The sequence below is a fragment of the Eptesicus fuscus genome, chromosome 22 (genome assembly GCF_027574615.1).
Source record: "Eptesicus fuscus isolate TK198812 chromosome 22, DD_ASM_mEF_20220401, whole genome shotgun sequence".
NCBI classification, from domain to species: Eukaryota; Metazoa; Chordata; class Mammalia; order Chiroptera; family Vespertilionidae; genus Eptesicus; species Eptesicus fuscus.
In genome coordinates this window covers 13710104-13729899 of record NC_072494.1, presented here as the reverse complement: position 1 = coordinate 13729899, position 19796 = coordinate 13710104, and the positions used below count along the sequence as shown (strand labels likewise).

The following is a 19796-nucleotide window of genomic DNA, read 5'->3' as shown; positions in this document are numbered from 1 at the left end:
CCACTGGGAAAGCTGTGCACAAAGCCTCCTGTGTCGGGGCTGAGCGACGGAGGCCGAGCGGAGTTCTCACGCGTGGCCTGGGGCCCGGGTTCCGGGAGGAGAGATGCTCCGGGAGGGAGGCGTTGGCTTGTGGGACCCAGTACAGCCTGGTCCTCTCCCACGTTTGGGAGGGGCCAGAGCCCGAGACAACAGCTGGGCTGGTCTGCTAGAGAGGTCATCTGACTGGCTGCTCCACCTGACTGTACACGCCCCCCTCTCCTCTACCAGGCCACACAGGAGCTAGTGCCCACACGGGCACACCACCAGGCTGTGACAACACCCGCCTCACCCCCAGCACCTCTGGGTAAGCACTGGGCCTGGGCCCCCAGGATGAGGGTGGGGTGGGGTGGGGTGGGGTGGGGTGGGGTGGAGAAGGGGCCTGTGGATCTCTTGGGGGAGGGAGAAGTGAGTTTTCCTTTCCCACCTGAGTACCTGCTCTCTTGTCCAGGCACCCATGTACCCACAAGAACACAAACACCCATCAGTTCAGACAGTGCACCTGCTGATCTAGGGACCCCCGCTGGAGACTCCAAGGGTGACAGGCAGACAGCAGGTAGGCAGCTTGGTGGGCTGGGGCCGAAGCAGGAGTTAACAGAAGCTGCTGTTAGAAGTTAGCTCCCACCCTACCTATGTGCTCACTGCCCCGGGAACACCCGCCCAGCAGGGCCACGGAGGCCAGGGGACTTGGGCCTCAGAAGGGGGTCATCCACCTCAGGCCAAGGGCTGGGAGCCGGGGCCCCCAGCCCTGGAGTCAGGGAGGGTTCGTTTGGTGCCAGTTCTGGCAGCATCCCTGATCAACACTTGTTTCCTGGAGGAGGGCGAGAGGTGGGGAAGGTGGGGGCTCCCCTCTCACCCTTCCACTTGGGCTCCCAAACCTGCCAAGCAGGTTAAGATTCTCTTTTTCTGCAACAAGGGACATGGGTAGGCAAGGGGAGCCCAGGTCTCAGGGCCGAGGGGTCATCAAGAGGCCGGGAGGGGCCGGAAGGTCCCCTCAGGTGGGCACTGTGTTCCAGGGCAGCCCGTTGCACCATGTCTGTGACCAGCGAGAAGGTGGGGCTCTCCCTGACCCAGGAGATCCTCAGCCACCTGGGCCTTGCCCACAAGGTAGGGGCTGCCGGGACTGTAGGAACCGTTTTTACTCGATCAACTCAAGGTGTGAGGGGGCTGGGAACAGGGAAACAGGCCAGGCCAAGGGTCAGGCCGGGGCACCGGGGAGGCCGTGGGCAGACCTGTGATGCCTCCTTGCTCTTAAGACTGCAGCTTGGGGGACCCTGGGCACCCTCAGGACCTTCTTGAGCTTCAGCGTGGACAAGGACGTGCAGAGGCTGCTGAGGGCCATCACAGGCCAAGGTGAGCCCCTTCCCTCTGCACTTGGGGGGTTTAGCTGCTTGAAGCCAGTCTGCAGACCGGGGAAGGGCGAGCAGGGAGGAACTGACGAGCTCGATAAACGTTTGTGGAATGCCTTAATTCCTGAATGTCAAGTACCATGGCAGGTGTGTCATCGCCATTCTCACAACACCCTGTGAGCTCAGGCTTATTATCTCCATTGTACGGATGAGGAAACCGGGGCTCAGGGAGGTGAAGACACTTCCCCAAGCTCTCACAGCTCAGAATGGCAGAGCTTGAATCCTAATCCAACTCTGCTGATCCCCAAAAGCCATTTTTTTCCCCACCACACAGGCCACCTTTGCCTAAATCTGGGTAGGATTTGCATGCCATTTGGAATCTCATTTGCATTTTCTTTTTAAAATGTTTTTATTGAATTTTCTTTTCTTCTTTTTTTTTAGAGAGAGAGGAAGGGAGAGGGAGAGAGAAATAGAAACATCAATGTGAGAGAGAAACATCTATCGGCTGCCTCCTCCACGCCCCCCCCCCCAAAACCACCCCCCACAGAGGATCCAGCCCACATGTGCCCTGACCAGGAATCGAACTGGCAGCCTCTTGGTTCCTGGGTCGATGCTCAGCCACTGAGCCACACTGGCCGGGCTGCATCTCCTTTTGAAACCAAATGGAAGTGGGGGGTGATAGGACCCCTGCCCCTGTCCTTCCAGCCCTTGTTCTATCCTCCTCGGGAGGCTTTACGTCTGAGGAGTGAGGGACTCCCAACCCTGTAAGGACCCTGATTGGGGTCTTCCCAGCCCTTCTCTCGGTTCAGGGGTGGACCGCACCGCCATCGTGGACGTGCTGACCAATCGGAGCAGGGAGCAAAGGCAGCTCATCTCTCAGGCGTTCCTGGAGCGCACCCGACAGGTGAGACCCCCAGGGCTTCCCGGGAGCCGTGCCCTGGCCTGAGAAGTCCCTGGAAGACTTGGGGTACACCTGTAGCAGGCCGGCCCCTGCCCCCTGGTTCAATGGGGGTGGTGCTTCAGGCCTGAGATAAAAACCAGCCAAACATTCCCAAACCTCCCCACACGCCTGGGGCCTCCCCCTCACGCCGCCCCTCTGCCACGGGGACCCCGGGCAGGACCTGCTGAAGTCCCTGCAGGCAGCGCTCTCCGGCCACCTCGAGAGGATCGTGGTGGCTCTGCTGCAGCCGGCAGCCCGTGTGGATGCTCAGGAACTGAGGACAGCCTTGAAGGTACCTGGACGGGAGGCTGGGTGGGGTCTGGGCAGTGAGGTCACACTGAGGGAGGGAGAAGGCTGCCTGACTGGCCGTGGCCCACTCACTCGGGAGGAGCAGGCTCGGCAGAGGCCCCTGTGAACATCCCAGCCTGACCCTTAGGAGCAGTGTGCTGGGCATGTGCTCTCTGCATCCTAAGGACACGGCCCAGTCTCAGCGCGGCCTCCCCATCTCTCGTAGGACTCGGGTTCTGCTGAGGACGTGGCGGTGGAGATCCTTGCTACGCGCACCCCTCCCCAGCTGCAGGAGTGCCTGGCCGTCTACAAACACGGTAGGAGCATGAGGGCGGGGGTGCCGGGAGCTGGAAACGGAGCTGAGGACCGTCCTCGCCTCTCCTGCACTCTGTCCCGGAGCCTGTCTGCCCCAGTTCTGTTGCCTGGGGATCTCCCCTCCCTTCGGCCCCCACCCAGTGCTCCGTCTCCCCAGGGAGACAGCCAGATGGGATCAGGAAAGAGAGAAGCAGTGATGAGCCGTCTTAGTCTGGGGCTCCAGGGCAGATGCCAAGGTAATGGCCACATTGGGCACTAGGACAGTCCCAAGGGGAGCTGTGTCATCTTCACAGCCCCGTGCTCATTCTGCCGTCACGCCACACCCCAGGCCGAGTCCAACCTGCTGCGGCCAGGGGGGAAGGTGGGGCCTGCTCTCTAATCATGGGTGTCACCTCTTGGGCTCCCGGCTGCCACATGCCTCACCCACTAATTGGGAACTAGCTTCTTATCCTCATCTTAGCCGCAACCCCCTTTTTTTCTTTCCCCGATTTTCCTTGGATGTCCAGTCTTGGCCTATCTCTCTCTTAAAAAAACAAACAAATATATATATATATATATATATATATATATATATATATAGCCATAACCGGTTTGGCTTGGTTGGATAGAGTGTCGGCCTGCGGACTGAAGGGTCTCAGGTTCAATTCCCGTCAAGGGCATGTACCTTGGTTTTCGGGCACATCCCCGGGGGGTGGGCGGGGGGCGTGCAGGAGGCAGCTGATCAATGTTTCTCTCATCGATGTTTCTGACTCTCTATCCCTCTCCCTTCCTCTCTGTAAAAAATCAATAAAATATTTAAAAAATATATATATATATTGATTTCAGAGAAGAAGGGAAAGGGAGAAAGAGACAGAAACACCAATGATGAGAGAGAACCATCAATCAGCTGCCTCCTGTACACCCTCTATTGGGGGCCGAGCCCGCAACCCGGGCATGTGCCCTGACCAGGAATCAAACCGTGACCTCCTGGTTCATAGGTCGATGCTCAACCACTGAGCCACATCGGCTGAGCTTGGCCTATCTCTTAATCCTTCTCCGACCTCTCTCCCTTGTTGCTTCTGTTCTTCTCTTTCCTCTCTTTCCTGTTCTTTTCCTTTTGTAATGTCCTACCTCTCACATCACTTTCCTAACCTCCAATGAGGGGCCAGGCCCTCACCATCTTGCCTCATCCTATGGGTTTCCTTATCTCCTCTTCACTGCCTGGCGACCACTGGAACAACAGACGCCTCCTGCCTGCAGAAGGTTGGCCCCTGCAGACGAGGCCATGCCACAGTGCGTGGTTCCACAGCACCCGGGTGCTCACAGCTTAGGGGTGCTTTCCGGGTGGCCATGATGGTGCGTCTACCTTCCATCCTGGGGACTAGCAGCCATTGAGCTGCTGCAAGCAGGACATAGCAGGGCTGGCAGGGCACAGGGGCCAGGCATGCGACAGGTCCTAGAGGCACCCACCTGGGGGAAATCAGGAGGATTCAGAGAGCTCCTGACCCCACCCCAGATTTCCACGTGGAGGCAGAGGAGGACATCAAATCCGAGACCAGCGGCACCCTGCGGGACCTGCTCCTGGCCCTGGCCAAGGTGAGGAGGACTGACTCGCATCGAAAGAGAGTTACACCATCTGAGGCGGGAGAGGGACTGGAGGGGACAGAGTGCGGAGCATTGTTTTGATGTAAATGGACAAGAGAGGGCTTTGTGGGGGGACTAGGTCTGGATTGTTGACCTGGAGATAAAAAGCTGCCCCTCAAAGAGTCCTCCTGAGAGAGTTTCTCCTCCTAGGGGGGCCGCGAGAGCTACTCTGAAATCATTGACTATAACTTGGCAGAACAGGATGTCCAGGTGAGCAGGGGCTAAGGGGTTGGCACAGTCATGCACCTGAGACGCCTCCTCTATCATATCTTAGAGCCAGCAGCAACCCGTGTACCCACTTGTCCTACAAGCCTGTCCTTGCCTTGGGGAAGGAGCCCTCAGTGGCGTGATGGGGGCGTGGGGTGTCAGGTGGTGTCACATCTGAAACCTTTCACTCATCTAACCTCTGATTCCTGACCTCCCAGGAAGTGAGCTCATCAACTCTCATTGGCATTTGGGCTGGGGGACCCTCCCCAGACTCTCCCTTGGGGATTATTTCATTCCTTCCGTGCCAGAATTCCCCAAAACGGGGGATGGAGCTGTGAGGGCAGAACCCCCTCTTGTAGTCTTGCCCCCCCCCAGATTTTTAATATGTTTTTATTGATTTTAGAGAGGAAGGGAGAGGGAGAGAGAGAAACATCAATGATGAGAGAATCATTGATTGCTGCTTCCTGCACACACCACACTGAGGATTGAGCCTGCAACCTGGGCATGTGCCCTGACCGGGAATCAAACTGTGGCCTCCTGGTTCATAGGTCAACGCTCAACCACTGAGCCACCCTGGCTGCCCCCCCCTTTTTATATATATATAATTTTTCACCCTTATCCCATTTCCACCGTCATTGTGATGGATTCTGGGGACATTGTAACCACGGCTCTGCAGCCCCCAACCAATGATCCTAATTTACTCCCCACTCCCAGGCATTGAAGCAGGCTGAAGGACCCAGCACAGAAGGATTATGGGTCCTTATCCTCACCCAGAGAAATCCTGAACACCTCGTCCGAGGTACACATGAGTCCCCTTGTCTCCCCCGCTTGCTCTAATGATGAGTCTTGCCTGAGGAAGGTGAGGGGAGCTCATCCTTCTCTGTGATCATCAGCCCCCCGCGTTTATCTTTCTAACCACCTCCTCCTCACCCCACAAGTGTTTGATCGGTACCAGCGGTGCACTGGGCATGAGTGGGAGCACACCGTCCGGAACCGTTTCCATGGAGATGCCCAGATGGCTCTGCTCAGCCTAGGTAGGGGCCTGCTCGGGCCATGTGGGTAGAGGTAGCTCCCGGGAACTGGAGCTTCCTCTCTCCATCTCCCCCTTCTTGCTTCCAGCCGCGGTGATCAGGAACACAGCGCTGTACTTTGCCGATAAACTTCACCAAGCCCTTCAGGTAAGAGGGACCCTCCTTTTCTCCTCTGCCTTGGGGACAAAAGCTGGGGGAGACACTTCCTGGGCAAGAGAGAGGACGTTGCACGTTGCTGCTAATGTAACAATTTCGTATTTACTTTATAAACTTACAGCAGCTCTCAGGTTTGCAAGCTGTCTTGTCAAGAGCACAGGCGTGAGCTGTGGTTAGAGCTAAGTTAGCTGGCCCTAAAGGGCACTCAAGCTACCATTTTGGCCTGACTAATGTCCCGGTGGCCACATATCGATGTGAATTTGTTCTGGAAGACAGTGCCTTGTCCAGTTTCAGTTCTTGCCAGAATGGTGATGGGTATAACACCAGCAAGAATAATGACAAGAGCCAGCCTTTCTTAGGCGTGCATTGTGCACCAGGGCTTATGTTGAACACATTGCACTCATTTCAGTTAATCCCTGTTTTATAGATGAACAACTGAAACAGAGAGGTTAAGTGCCTTGCCCAAGGTCACACAGCTATTAAGTCATCTATTCTCCTTACAAAAGACAAAATGGTCCCGTAGGACATTGAACTGTCACATGTCAACTCCTCGTCTATACCATAGGTGTTGGTCTATACAGTCCCACCCGGGTTATTGAGCTTGTAGAAACTGAGTTTTTTACAAATTGACAGTAAGACCCTCCCTCCACCAGCAGAAAGATGACAACTCACTAAAGACTTAGGTGATGGTTAGCATTTTTAAGTAATAAAGTATCTTAAAATTAAGGTATATACATTGCTTTATTAGACATAATGCTATTGCACACTTAGTAGACTACAACATAGTGTAAACATGTTTTTACTATGAACTGGGAAACCAAGAAGTTGTGTGACTTGCTTTATTGTGATATTCGCCTTATTATGGTAGTGTGGAACCAAACCGGCAATTCCTCCGAGGTAAGCCAGAGCTATAAACCATACCGTAAGCGCACCAGGACCACCTCTGTCCACACTGTCAGACTTTGTTCTATATTACTCACAATTAAATTGGTGACTTTGGTTTGAGTAATTTCATAAGCAGAATCTAGTCATCTAGTCATTTTGCTCATTGAGCCAGGTCCCCCAAAGCTATAAATAAAAAAAATCCTCTAAAATGTGAAGAATATAAAAATAGTTATTATTTTAGCAACTGGAATAGCCTTTTGTATACTGGTTGAGAAACCATCATGCCTTGTTGACAGCTATTCCAAAGACAGTACCAACAACAAACAAAGACAGTACATATAAGCACTTGTTTTATCATCTAGAGATTTCCATTTTGACAGTAGGTCATTATTCTTACCCAATAAAGCTTGTATTATTATAGGGAGTCAGCACCAAGATTCATTTGAAGAGTTGTGGTTATCGCATTTGCGTCATAAAAACAAATTGTATCCCAGCAGTAAATAATTGTAATGTATGCATTTGGATTACAGGACCCACACTCTTGAATATAAATGCTAGATTTATCTTAGAAGTAAGAGTCAAAAAATAATATAAGCCCATTTTTCTGAAAATTTTTTTTCAGAAAACTTCTAAAAATTTGCCAATCGGATGCCAAGTACATTCTCAAGTATCAAGACTAGGTTTATGTTTAATATAGGTTTGGTGTGGAGGGTAGTTGTATACCAGTGGGGATATTCAGTTAATGAGTGACCCTTGCCCAAATTCTACAACTTTGGAGTAACAAGAGTTGGAAGAAGAGATCCTGGGGAGCAATTACAATCTTTATCACGATACAAAACTGATGACACCTGAAATTAAACATAAAGTAGCCATCAGGCCCACTGACAATCAGGTAATGAGTCCAAATGAAATATAGCATCTTCTTTTTATCTCATCATTTTCTTTTTCTTTTTTAGATATTTTATTGATTTTTTTTACAGAGAGGAAGGGAGAGGGATAGAGAGTTAGAAACATCGATGAGCGAGAAACATCCATCAGCTGCCTCCTGCACACCCCCCACTGGGGATGTGCCCGCAACCAAGGTACATGCCCTTGACCGGAATCGAGCCTGGGACCCTTCAGTCGGAAGGCTGACGCTCTATCCACTGAGCCAAACTGGTCAGGGCTCATCATTTTCTTTTGTTTCCTCATGGGAGATCTGTGGGGATGGCATGAGTGTGGGTTGCAGGCACTTCTGGGGAGGATCATGTGAGTCAAGTGACTGAGCAAACTCGGAAAAGGAGGGTCGTAGCAAATGGTGACAGCACCAGTGCACAGCTCATGACACAAACAGGACGTTTGCAACCAAAAATGTTTATTTAGCAATCTCTTGTGATAACACATTACTTATTATAATCAATTGTCATTCATGACTTGATCACGTTTTATACCTCTACTATTTCTAAATGGGACCCTCCATTACCTTCTTTAACCAAAAAGCAGGAGGCCGGGTGCAGGTATAGGAGGAAGACAGTGATGCTGAACCCCAGGGGTCCAACCAGGAGGAACTGATGTGTAAAGATGGGGCAGGGAGATGGCCCTGGTGGGCCCAGATCAGAACCGGAAGTCCCATTGGCTCTGTTCCCGGTCAGAGCCCCAACACCTCGGCTTGGGGGTAGGGTGGCGTATCCTCCTTGGACACTCACTAACTTGAGAGTTAAAAACTGTCTTCCTGGCTCTCATGCGGGAAGTCTTTATAGGCAGCAAGTCTTTTCTGTCTTTTGAGTGCCTGCCTTTGGAGCTGCCCATGAACGACCGAGCCCTGGAGGAGCGAGGCTCTAAGCTAGTGGCCTGGCCAGGAAAGACGTGGAAGGAAAGAACAGTACTCCAGCTTCTGCCAGAGCCGATCTTTCCTGCTGTGCCATCTTCCATGAGGATGGGCAAAGACAACTTCCCCCTAGATCATCTCTCCTCCTCTTTTCCCACGACTCTCACCTCACCTCTACTTTCTAGAATAATTTACCATGACATCTAATCCCTATTCTTTGAGAATCTTATTGCCATCCCCCACCCCCACCCATTCTGTTTCTTCTCCTACTAGGAAACTGAGCCCAATTACCAAGCCCTGATGCGCATCCTTATCTCTAGAAGTGAGACTGACCTTCTAAGCATCCGAGCTGAGTTCAGAAAGAAATTTGGGAGGTCCCTCTACTCTTCCCTCCAGGTGAGCGCTCTGCCCCTCACTTCCCCGCTGCACTCCCCGCACACAGCTGAGCACATGCCCTGGAGAACTCCTGAGTCTTGGGTTAATTTAGTAGGAAGACTCCGGGCACCAGACAAGTTCTGGGTCAGCACGAGGGAGGGGGCAGAGTCCTGGGCCACAGTGGAAGTAGGTCTTCCTAACGCGTAATTCTCTTGTCCGCAGGATACCGTGAAAGGGGATTGCCGACTAGCCCTACTAGCCCTGTGCAGGGCTGAAGACCTTTGAGACCCCCCTCCCCCTTCCGCCCCCGTATGACATTCAAGGATCTGAGAGTCCCATGTTTGGCTGAGCCTGCAGGAGACCAGCTGAGCCTCCAAATAGGGATAACCCCTCACTGAGCATTACACGTTCCGGCTTCTTGTTGAGGCTGGAACTCGGGAGTTTTCTTTTAAATCCCTTCATTTTCCTCATCTCAAAGTGGTAGCTGCACCTGGATCGCCTAGTTCTGTCTTCGGTGTGGGTTAATGGGATCTCCTTGATAGTTTCTGCCCTGCTCCTTCTTCCCATACCCTGGGCAGCACATCGCATCCACACTGGTAGTTTGTTTTGTTTTGTTTTGTTTTTAACTAATTTCATTCTTGTTTGTGTTCCCTGATTGAAGTTTGGGTGGAGCAGGACATGGGGCTGGGAGGAGGCCTTGAAGTTGAAGTGCATTTGGTTATTCAACAGGAATCCTGTTTTGGACTTGAGAGCTGCAGTTATCAACAACCCCCCTCCCTTAGGGTTTCTCTCCCCTCCGTCCCCCACCCCCACCCCCATTATTCTCTCTTCCCCAGGAAATTTTAGGCAAAATAATTGAGAAACAGGAACCTGAACAAGGTCAGAAATGGTCAGAGGTAGCAAAGGACCATCTGTATAACACTGGGAGGCAAGCCGAGGATCAAGCTGCCTCTTGCCTGCCTGGGAAGTCTCTCGGGTTAGCAGGGAACACAGTCCCCAAATTCATCGGTCCAAAGGGGGACTTGGAAACCCACCTCCAAATTAGAGGACTCTTTCCCAGGAAGGCCTATCAAAAACAGAGGAACACAAACCACAAAGGGAAACGCAGGCTCTGGTTCCCCCTGCTGGCTGATTTAGATATGACAGGCAACCCCCTCACACCTCTACCTTCCCTCCCCACTTTGCATTCCTCAATTGGGTCAAATAACTTAACCACTTGACCCCCCTTGCTACAGGGTAAGGCAAACAACAGATCTCAGGAGACAATTTTTATTTCCAAACCCCTAGGAGGGCATTACAAATAATGAAGATAGAAACCCAAATCAAATCCTGAAACAGAGGGAGACGGACCTGCGGATAGCCCGAAGGACCCCGCCCGTCAGGGGGGTTGGTAGGGGAGATGCAGTCTAGGCAGGGACCTCACCCTGGAGCCTGAGTCTGTATATTAGTGTGATACTCTGGGAAAAGGGAGTCGGGGATCAGAAATCCTCACCCCAGCAGTCCCACTGTAGTTGCCCTGGGTGACTGGGAGGAAGAGAAGGCCGGCCGCGAGTGAGCAAGGATGTCACTGAGTCTGACCTTGACATTTCCTTCCTGCTCGGACCCCCAACAGTCCATAAATAAGTTACCCTGCATATCTCAGGGGTTGACCTGGGAGAGCAAGCAAAATAGTCACAGCCTCGGAAAGAGGAGGCCGGGCAGCCGGGCACCGGGCACCGAGCGCTACAGGAGGACACAGTCGGACTCTGGCTTGGGCCTCCGCCGCCGCTCTCCGGCCGGGCGTCCAGAGGGGGCTCCTCTCCCCTGTACGGGATTTAACAAGGGGTCACCCATCAGCCTGGGAAGAGCACACGGACAGAGATTCTAGATGGAAGCGGGTCAGCATGGGGAGGGGCCGTGGGGAGAGGAAGAGAGGAAGGGACCCGGGGGGAGAGGGCCAGACAGGAGAAGGGCCCCCCAGGGAAACCTTGAAGAGACAATTGCAGGAATAACCATAGCCAATCTCTGGGCAGGAGAAGCTGGGGTGGGACACTGGGGAGGTGGGAGCTTGGAGGAACAGCAAGCGCCAAGGACAGGGTACCGCGGCTCACCTGAGGCGACGGGGCCCGCGCTGGCACCGGCTGGGCCCCTTGCTGCTGCTGGTACTCCTCCTGCTGCAGCTGCTGGGCCAGCTCCAAGTCACTGAGACCCAGCGCGCCTTGTGGCTGCTGCTGCTGCAGGGACAAGGCGATCAGGTAGTCCTGGAGAGACGGGGAGAGAACAGGGTGGTGAGGTGGGCTGCGGCCTGGGAGATATTCGGGCTAGCTATAGGTTCCCAAACCAGTTTTTCCTCCTCTTCCCATCTCTCCTAGTTCCTCCTCCTCCAGAGCAAACCACACAGCCAAGTATAGTCTCTGTGGGGCCAGAGAATACCCACCAAGCGTGGCGATGGCCCCCGGGTAGCAGGAAAGGGACAGAGGTGTCATGTTATCATCATCGCTAGATGATGCGAGGCAAAGGGGTCTCTGAAGTGCACGTGCTCTCGGCGCCCTTCCCCCAAGGTGCCACACACCTGGTCTACCTGCCGCTGCTTTTCTGGGGAGCCACTCCCACCTTCGGCGCCAGGCCCCTTGCCCAGGGAATGACTCAGGTGAAAGTCAGCGTCACAGAAGCAGCTGTCTCCGTCCACGTTGTGCAGGCTCTCCCACACCACCTGCTCCTCCTGGAGAAAGCCCTGGTCGGTGACCAGCAGGTACAAGTGGCTCTGCAGGGAAGAGGACAGAGCGAATCAGTGGGACAGGGGATCTAGAGGCAGCTGACTGCCCCACGTCATCTGAGATGCCCGGAGGCCATTTGAACCAACGGGTGTGCCAGCTGGAACACGTCAGTGTGAGCTGCGGGTCTCTTATGAGTCCGAGTGGCTGAGGGGAGAGGGAAGGGACGTTCGAGTGGACGGTCAGCTGGGTGAGAGCATGGCCGTCCCTGTGGGCAAGCATGGAGTCCTCAGAGCTGGGACCCTGCTTCCTCCCCTGCTTCCCATCCAGTGGTCGGCAAACTCATTAGTCAACAGAGCCAAATAGCAACAGTACAAGGATTGACATTTCTTTTGAGAGCCAAACTTTTTAAACTTAAACTTCTTCTAACGCCACTTCTTCAAAATGGACTCGCCCAGGCCGTGGTATTTTGTGGAAGAGCCACGCTCAAGGGGCCAAAGAGCCGCATGTGGCTCGCGAAGCCGCGGTTTGCCGACCACAGCCCGAGGCTCACCTGATGGCCGTGTGGGGAAACCCTCTGAGAACCAAGGACCTCTCCCTCTTCTACTCAATTCCTAAGAGAGCCAAGACAATTCCTAACTTGGGAAGACTTTGGTACTGTTGAAAAATTCCCTTCCGGTCCCTTCCAATGGCACAGGATTACACTTCCCTGTCCCACTGATGGCAGGCTCGCTCCTATGGCTTGCTCTGGCCGATGAGATGTCAGCAGAAATGACACGTGTCACTCCCAGGCGGAAGCACGACAAGCCAGTGTGTGGGGTCCCTCCTACATTCCAGGTGAAGACTGTTTTGTCAGCCCGAGACCCAGAGTGCGGAGGAGGCGAGCAGTCTGCAGCGGCCATGCAGCACTGTGAGCAATAAACCTTGGTGGCAGGAAACCACGGGGACTTCAGGGGTCATTTGTTATCAGAGCTTAATCTACCCTGTCCTGACTGAAACACACCCAGAAGAAACAGGCATGAGGAAACAAACAGCACGCCAGCCCTCCCCCACCCGCAAGGCCTCATCACCTTGTGCTTAGTCATAGTGCTGAAGTGGTTGTTTCGGAAAAAGACGCTAAGTTCACCCTCCTTGGCAGCCGCGGTTAGCTCGCACAGTCCGTGGTAGGTCAGCTGGGCCGCGGTGGTCTCCAGGAACTGCTCTGCGATCAGGCCTGCCAAAGGGCACAAGAAGCAGGGGGGCGGGGGGGGGGGCTCCTTGGCTTAAATCCCAAGTCCACAGAAGGAGGGCCACCCAGAGAGTCCCTGTCGAAAGGCCTGGTGGTGGTCCCACTTTCTGAAATCTCTTCCCTGAAGCCTGGCTGCAGTCATTCATTCATTCAACAAACAGTTGCTGAGCAGCTACCTCGCGCCCGCCAGGCACTGCACTAGCACAGTGGTCGGCAAACTCATTAATCAACAGAGCCAAATATCAACAGTACAACGACTGAAATTTCTTTTGAGCCCTAACCGGTTTGGCTCAGTGGATAGAGTGTCAGCCTGCGGACTCAAGGGTCCCAGGTTCAATTCCGGTCAAGGGCATGTACCTTGGTTGTGGGCACATCCCCTACTGGGGATGTGCAGGAGGCAGCTGATTGATGTTTCTAACTCTCTATCCCTCTCTCTTCTTCTCTGTAAAAAAATCAATGAAATATATTTTAAATAAATAAAAGAAATTTCTTTTGAGAGCCGAAAACCGACTTCTGGGCATGGGCCACGAAGTTTCAATCGCACTGTACGTGCGCACCCGCACGTGGTATTTTGTGGAAGAGCCACACTCCAGGGGCCAAAGAGCCGCATGTGGCTCGCCAGCCGCAGTTTGCCGACCACTGCACTAGGGGGACTAATGTGTTCCCCAAACTCCCTTTCTAGTGGGATGTGGTGGGGGGGTGGAGATAGACAATGAACAATAAATCAGAGTAGCCATCGTACCCTCCACGTAAGACCCACAGAAGAGAAGGGGGGCTCACCTTCTGTCACCAGGTTGGTGTCGCTGGAGTGCTTGCAGGTGATGATCTTCTCTACCAGCTGATTGTAGCTCAGTTTCCCAACTGCACGCACCGCCTCAGGACTCTGCATGGGCCGTGGGGTGGGGTAATAATAGAAAAAAATATTGAGATCTTTTTAGGAAGGAAATGAACTGCAACCCTAGGACCAAAGGTTCCTGAAACCTTTGCTGTCTCAATAACTGCCTATGATTTGCTTGTATTTGAATGTTACCAAAAATGTTTATAAGTTCAAGGAATTTTCCAGTGGGTCCTGCCTCTAAACCGGATTCCCTCCAAAGCCAATCTAATCCCTACATCCCTAACCCCTACCTCTCTAACCCCCAGCCCACAAAATGATGCTTCTCTGGATAAGAGTCTCATTTGGGCCCTCTCGCCCTCACCTGAGGATCAACAAGCCAGCCGTGGTACAGAGGGATCCCGAGGAGGTCGAAGATGCTGCACTCAGGTGTGTACTCAAAATCTGAGGCCCCGGTGAATCGCACATTGACATCCAGACCAGTGGCCAGTTTAGGCAGCACGGTCATTGCGTCGTCCACATTCTGGGGGTAGAAAAAAAATCGATGGAGATAGTAAATAATTAACACACTGCATATCTTTATTGATTTTAAAAATATTTTTAATTGATTTTAGAGAGGAAGGGAGAGAGAGAGAGAGAGAGAGAGAGAGAGAGAAACATCAATGATGAGAATCATTGATAGGCTGCCTCCTGCATGCCCCCCACTGGGGGGATCAAGCCCACAACCTGGGCATGTGCCCCTACCAGGAATCAAACCGTGACCTCCTGGTTCATAGGTCAACGCTCAATCAATGAGCCACACTGGTTGGGCAATTTTTTTTTTTTTAGAGAGAGACAGAGAAACATAAATGTAAGAGCAAAACATGGATTGGCTACCTCCTGCATGCCCCCCCCCCCGACCCGCCACTGAAAACCCAGGCACATGCCCCAACCTGGAATTGAACCTGCAACCATTCAGTGCCCAACCCACTGAGCCACACCTGCCAGGGCAGCACACTGTATGTCTTAAACTTACGTATCTCAATGAAGCTGGGGTGGGGGGCGGGGGGAGAGAACATGACTGTCTAGCCTCCCCTCCCCTCCATTTCAGTCCCACCCCCAGAAATAAAATATTTAATCTTGTTGCTTTTCTTCCCAGGTTCTCTCACAAGCCATTCCGTTCCTCCCTGGCCTCAACCCTTCTTTATCTTATGCAGATAAACTTATTTTCTAGGACAGAGATTTACCCTCCTCTTCCTCCTGCAGAAAAAAATCATAGTTCAAGGAACCCTCTGGAGAAGCAGCAGGAAGGCTTCTCTTCGTAGCCTGGGTGTCCCCTTACCAGGCTGCAAACCTCTGTCCGCAGACCTTTCCGCTCACCTGCTGAAAATTAAGCTGAAGTCCCTCTGACTTCTCCTGGGGCTTGATGGACAGGAGGCAGTCTCCTACAAGACAGGATTCCTCATCAGTCTACCCCACCAATGGCCCTCAAAGCAGCTTCCTCTTCTCCTGAGAATGGGTGGGGGTAATGTCACCGAACCACTGATTTCCTGAGCTGGAAAGGGCCTTGGATTCGAATCCTGACCTTTCATGTCCCAGAGGAAGAAATCAGCTCACACAGGTGAAGGGCCTGCCCAAGGTCACACGGGAAAGCTACGGTTCGAACTGGGGTTACAACCCAGGTCTCCGGACACCTTGACACCCAGACACCTTCACCCTCCCTGACACATCAGAACCCCGAATGGGAAGCCCCTCAATAGTCTGGATTTCTGGCCGCATGGATAGTGCTTGTAATCCTGTGCGATTCCTCTTCAAGGCCCAGTCACTCACCAAGATGGGCCATGAGCTCATCGGATGTGATCACTTCCTTCTGAGGGGGCAGCTTCACCTGGAGGCAGAGAGTGATCAGAGGGTCAGCACGCGCTGCTTCCCTTCACAGGGCACCTCGGGAGGGAGAAACCCACAGGAGGGCGGGGGCAGGGCAGGGCTGTCCAGCGCTAGGGTGTGGTGGAAAACAAGAAGGCTTACAATGCAAGCAAGGGAGTGAATGTGAAATACTGCAAGGCATTCATTCCCATCTGCTAGAGAGCAGAAGATACAGGAGGAGGACAGAGAACTGCTTTTTGTTTGTTTTTATGAACATCTTCTTTCATTTGTTCAAGCTGGAGAAACAGGAAGAGTAATTTGGAAAGTTTTGACTGGCTTGGGAAAATCAGGATGATCAAGGAAGTGGTTCAGGGGAGAGACCCTCTTCAGCATTTTCTGAGCCCCCACTCCCCCCTCCACCCCAAACTCTCTTACCTTCCACTGAAGAAAGAGGATGTTCATGATGGCGAGGAGAGGGCAGGGGCCATTAGTGCTCTGGGTGATGATGGGTGTCCGTTCTCCCTTCCAGGGGATCCACTTTACACAGTAGAAATCGAGCTCCAGCTGTTGGGCCCTGGGGGACTGGGGAAGCTCCTGGGGCCCGGAGCACGCACCCACTGTCTCTACCTCAGGCTGTGTCCTGTGGTCTGGCCCTGGCTGGTTTGAGCTAGTGTCAGGTGGAGGGGACTCAAGATTATCCTGGCCCTGAACTGGCAGTGACCCGTGATCTACTGGCTCCTGTCTTCCAGCCACCCCATCAGCATCCCTGGCCACTCCAGTAGAATCTCCGGCTGCCCCATCAGCATCCCTGGCTGCTCCAGTAGAATCTCCGGCTGCCCCATCAGCATCCCTGGCTGCTCCAGTACAATCTCCGGCTGCCCCATCAGCATCTCTGGCAGCCCCAGTAGCATCTCCGGTCGCAACATTAGCATTTCCGGCATCCTTGTCCTCGGGGTGCTCATCTGGTACTGATAGGACCTCGTGGTTTTCAGGACTGGCTGCTTCTGCAGTCTTGGCCTTGTCAGAGACTGGACGCTCAGGTTGATGGTGTTCCATGGTCAGAAGAGGTCAACTGAGGGGCACCAAAGGACTTTCCAGTCCTCAGGAAGTTGCCTAATCTAGGCTTGATGTGCAAAAGAGAGACGGATCTAATAAGAAGGAAATCATTGGGCTGGAAAGCGAATAGGCCCAGGAAAGTCTCAGGAGAGGAATGTGGCGTGGAAGGCTGGACAGCGTGTGCAGTCACTCCCGGCTGCGGGAGCAGCGTCTTTGTCGGCGTGGGTAAACAGGAGAGCGGCCGCAGGCTGAGCTCTTCCACCTCTAACCTGCTGTGACCGGAGTGTGCAGGGCTTTCCGGTCTGGGAGAGACGAATCCAGTGAGATGACTGAAGACATTCGGTGGAATCAGCTTCCCTGGAACAGAAAAGGACAAGGAATGCAGAAAAGACAGAGAAAAGGAGAAAGACAGAAGGGAAAGAGATGGAGAAAGAAATGTTAAAACTACACTAATGGTGCCTGGCCAGTGTGATCAACGGTTAGAGCGTCAGCCCTCGCACCAAAGGGTTGCAGGTTCGATCCCCAGCCCCAGTCCGGTTGGTTGCGTGCGGGAGACAACCAATAGATCTGTTGCTTTCACAGTTTCTTTCTCTCTCTCTCTCTCTCTCTCTCTTCCCTTCTCCCTTCTCTCTCTCTCTCCTCCTCCTCCTCCTCCCTTCCTACCTTCCTCTCCTTTCCTCCCTTGCTCCACCCCTCCCTCCCTCCCTTCCTCCCTCTCTCTCTAAAAATCAATGGAAAAAATATCCTTGGGTGAGGATTAACAACAACAACAAAACTAGACTAATGGTTATTAACACAGTGATCTTTAGCTCACCCTTGGTAGCTCCCACCCTAGCCAGGACCAAGGTAATTCCTCTGCCCTACACCAAACCCCACCCTTGGCTGTTCTTTGATCATCCTGAGCACACACAATTAAAAGTGTCCGAAGGTGTCCTTAGGACTGCCTTCTCTCTGCCTCATCCCAGGGGCGGCCACATGAACAGCCACATCGTGCTTGGGATGGAGAGTAGAGATGCAGAGTCAGGATCACGCCCCTAAAGACGAAACACAGCTGAGAAAGAAGTCCTCCTCCTCCGAGGACTCCACTGAACTTTACACAATCTCACACCAGAACAAAAAGGTCTTGGGAGGGGCTTCCTGTGGCCAGAGAGGGGAAATGTAGGCCGTAGGGACCTGAACAGAGGCTGTGCCGATAAATAACTTCAGGTTAGGAGCGCAAACCTCCTCCCCACCCCCCATTCCTCCAGTAAGCTTCTCTGGAGGTGAGATGCCAACTTCTCCCCAGCTCCTCTTTGCTCCCCAAACTGTCTTAACCCAGAGATACTCTCTTGCCACTATTTATACGGAATATAAAAATGATTATCGATTTACATAAAAAATACTCCCTCTACATTCATTCATGTGTGCCTATGTTCTGTCTATTCCCATCTAGGTCATTTTAGATGTGAGCACTGGACCTGTTTTACCTGCTCTCTATCAGCACTCAGCATCAGGTTCAGCAGGAACAGACATTTCATGAATGCTGTGGATCATAAACAATAAAAAGCCACAAACTTTGCCTTCTGGGAAACATGCTCCCCTCACCCCTGACTCAGGGTAAAAAAAAAGGTGAGAAATGGAACTTGTCCTGCCCGGGTAGCTCAGCTGGTCAGAGCATGCTCCCAATATGTTACAGGGCTCGAGCCCCAGTCAGGGCACATACAAGAATCCACCAATGAATGCATAATTAAGTGGAACAACAAATGGATGTTTATCTATCTATCTCCCCGTCTCTTACTCTCCCTTCCTCTTGCTCCCTAAACTCAATAAATATTTTTTTTTAAAAAGAAAGAAATTAAACTTGTCAGAAATCTTCTCTTTGGCTTCTTCCTAATTTGAGACTATGCTTCCTTCTTGCAACCCTGCAGGAATTCAGGGCAAGGGTAAGTAAAGCCTGGGAGATGAAAATGAGGAGCATCAAAGGTAAGGAAATAAGCCTAGTCACCCAAATTGATCATCCTCCTGACTCAGACATAATTTAGGCGAGCTGTATCTCATCTGCATGTTGTTCATTTAGAATCAGAGTAGCAAAAAAGAAAAAAAGAAATGCCTACAGGCCTGACACTTTGTTTTTCTCTCTCTCCTTCTTTCCTCCCTGCCCAGATGACACTTGGGATGAGCCTGGCAAGCAGGAACCAAAGCCTGGGGAAGTTAAAACAGCTTGTCGGAAAGCGGGGCTCCTTCACCTTTTCTGTCCAGTGCCCGATCAATAATCAAGTGGGGGCTGGGCAGCTAGTTGGCTAAGGGGACGAGCCCAGACAAACCAGGAGCTGGACACCGGAGGGAGCTGGGTCCCAGGAACACTGGGCAAAGCGAAGTGGGCTAAGCCTGAAGAGGCGGGGCAGGAAACGGAGTGGAGCATTTCCACTCTGTGCGGTGCACCCCTGGTGGGGTGGGCATGGAGGATTTCAGAGCAGGGAAGGATGGGGGCGCGCGGGGGGCGGGGGTACCCAAACCAATCAGGATTCCATTCTTTTCCTCTTTTCTCCATTCAAGCCCTACATGTTCTCTCCAGCAGGAATTACCTTCTGGCTGTGGGTGAGGGAGTTAAAATAGCCCTGGCCCCTCCCTAGCAGTGGCAGTCAGTAGCCAAAAGTTGGAAGCAGCCTATAAAATGGGGAGGGAGCTTCAGTAAGACGCTCACCCTCCTACCCCATCCCAGGAACTCCCCTCTCCCTGCGTGTCCCTTACTGTCCCACTCCGATATCCTTCTCAGTCTGACCCAAATCTTCAAGCAACGAAGGGTTTAAAATTTCCCCTTGAGTAAGTCAACCACCACCACGGTGCTTGCTCGCAATGGAGCGGGGCTGGGGGGGGGGGGGGGGGGAAGGTTTCATTAAAAGAAAAAGAAAAAAATAAGGAACCAAGCAGCATCCCTTTGACATGTTCTCCCTGCCTTCCTCCTCTCCCAATCCAGACCTGGAGAGACCAGAGGGGGAAGGACAGTCAGTGTCCCCTCCCCGGAGCTGGAGAGGAAGAAGAGCGCTGGGAGTAGAAGAGGAGGTGAAGGGTGTGGATAAAACAAAGTTTTTACCTTAAAGAAGGCTCTTCCAGGACGGAGAAGGAGGGTTCAGCTCCGACAATTCGA

General features: G+C 52.7%; 2 protein-coding genes across 3 annotated transcripts; one reads left to right on the top strand and one right to left on the bottom strand.

Moving 5' to 3' along the window:
- Window positions 1-279: 279 nt before the first annotated feature.
- Window positions 280-9506, top strand: ANXA9 (annexin A9). 2 transcript variants are annotated; one of them, XM_028131680.2, is made up of 14 exons: window positions 280-343; window positions 488-592; window positions 1053-1143; window positions 1293-1389; window positions 2195-2289; window positions 2504-2617; window positions 2840-2930; window positions 4424-4503; window positions 4702-4761; window positions 5473-5557; window positions 5697-5792; window positions 5878-5936; window positions 8911-9033; window positions 9235-9506. In XM_028131680.2, the coding sequence occupies exons 3-14, from the start codon at window positions 1069-1071 to the stop codon at window positions 9295-9297; spliced, it is 1038 nt and encodes a 345-aa protein (XP_027987481.2). In that variant the 5' UTR covers window positions 280-343; window positions 488-592; window positions 1053-1068; the 3' UTR covers window positions 9298-9506. The 2 variants fall into 2 exon arrangements, with proteins under 2 accessions (XP_027987481.2, XP_027987480.2); XM_028131679.2 differs by lacking the exons at window positions 280-343; window positions 488-592 and having other exon boundaries at window positions 1024-1143.
- A 761-nt stretch (window positions 9507-10267) lies between these two features.
- Window positions 10268-19796, bottom strand: MINDY1 (MINDY lysine 48 deubiquitinase 1). The gene is made up of 10 exons (XM_054711615.1): window positions 19743-19796; window positions 16049-17026; window positions 15578-15635; window positions 15128-15192; window positions 14133-14291; window positions 13714-13816; window positions 12776-12918; window positions 11564-11755; window positions 11103-11252; window positions 10268-10815 (listed from the first exon to the last, which is right to left on the bottom strand). The coding sequence occupies exons 2-10, from the start codon at window positions 16667-16669 to the stop codon at window positions 10735-10737; spliced, it is 1572 nt and encodes a 523-aa protein (XP_054567590.1). The 5' UTR covers window positions 16670-17026; window positions 19743-19796; the 3' UTR covers window positions 10268-10734.

Excerpts from the sequence above, each read along its gene's own strand:
- MINDY1 (XM_054711615.1), bottom strand. The coding sequence starts at position 16,669 with ATGGAACACCATCAACCTGAGCGTCCAGTCTCTGACAAGGCCAAGACT. Across the intron at positions 14,292-15,127 it reads TTCAGCTTAATTTTCAGCAG|AATGTGGACGACGCAATGAC; the intron begins GTGAGCGGAAAG and ends TTCTACCCCCAG. Across the intron at positions 11,253-11,563 it reads AGCAGCGGCAGGTAGACCAG|GACTACCTGATCGCCTTGTC; the intron begins GTGTGTGGCACC and ends CCGTCTCTCCAG.
- ANXA9 (XM_028131680.2), top strand. The coding sequence starts at position 1,069 with ATGTCTGTGACCAGCGAGAAGGTGGGGCTCTCCCTGACCCAGGAGATC. Across the intron at positions 2,618-2,839 it reads AACTGAGGACAGCCTTGAAG|GACTCGGGTTCTGCTGAGGA; the intron begins GTACCTGGACGG and ends CATCTCTCGTAG. Across the intron at positions 5,937-8,910 it reads AACTTCACCAAGCCCTTCAG|GAAACTGAGCCCAATTACCA; the intron begins GTAAGAGGGACC and ends TTCTCCTACTAG.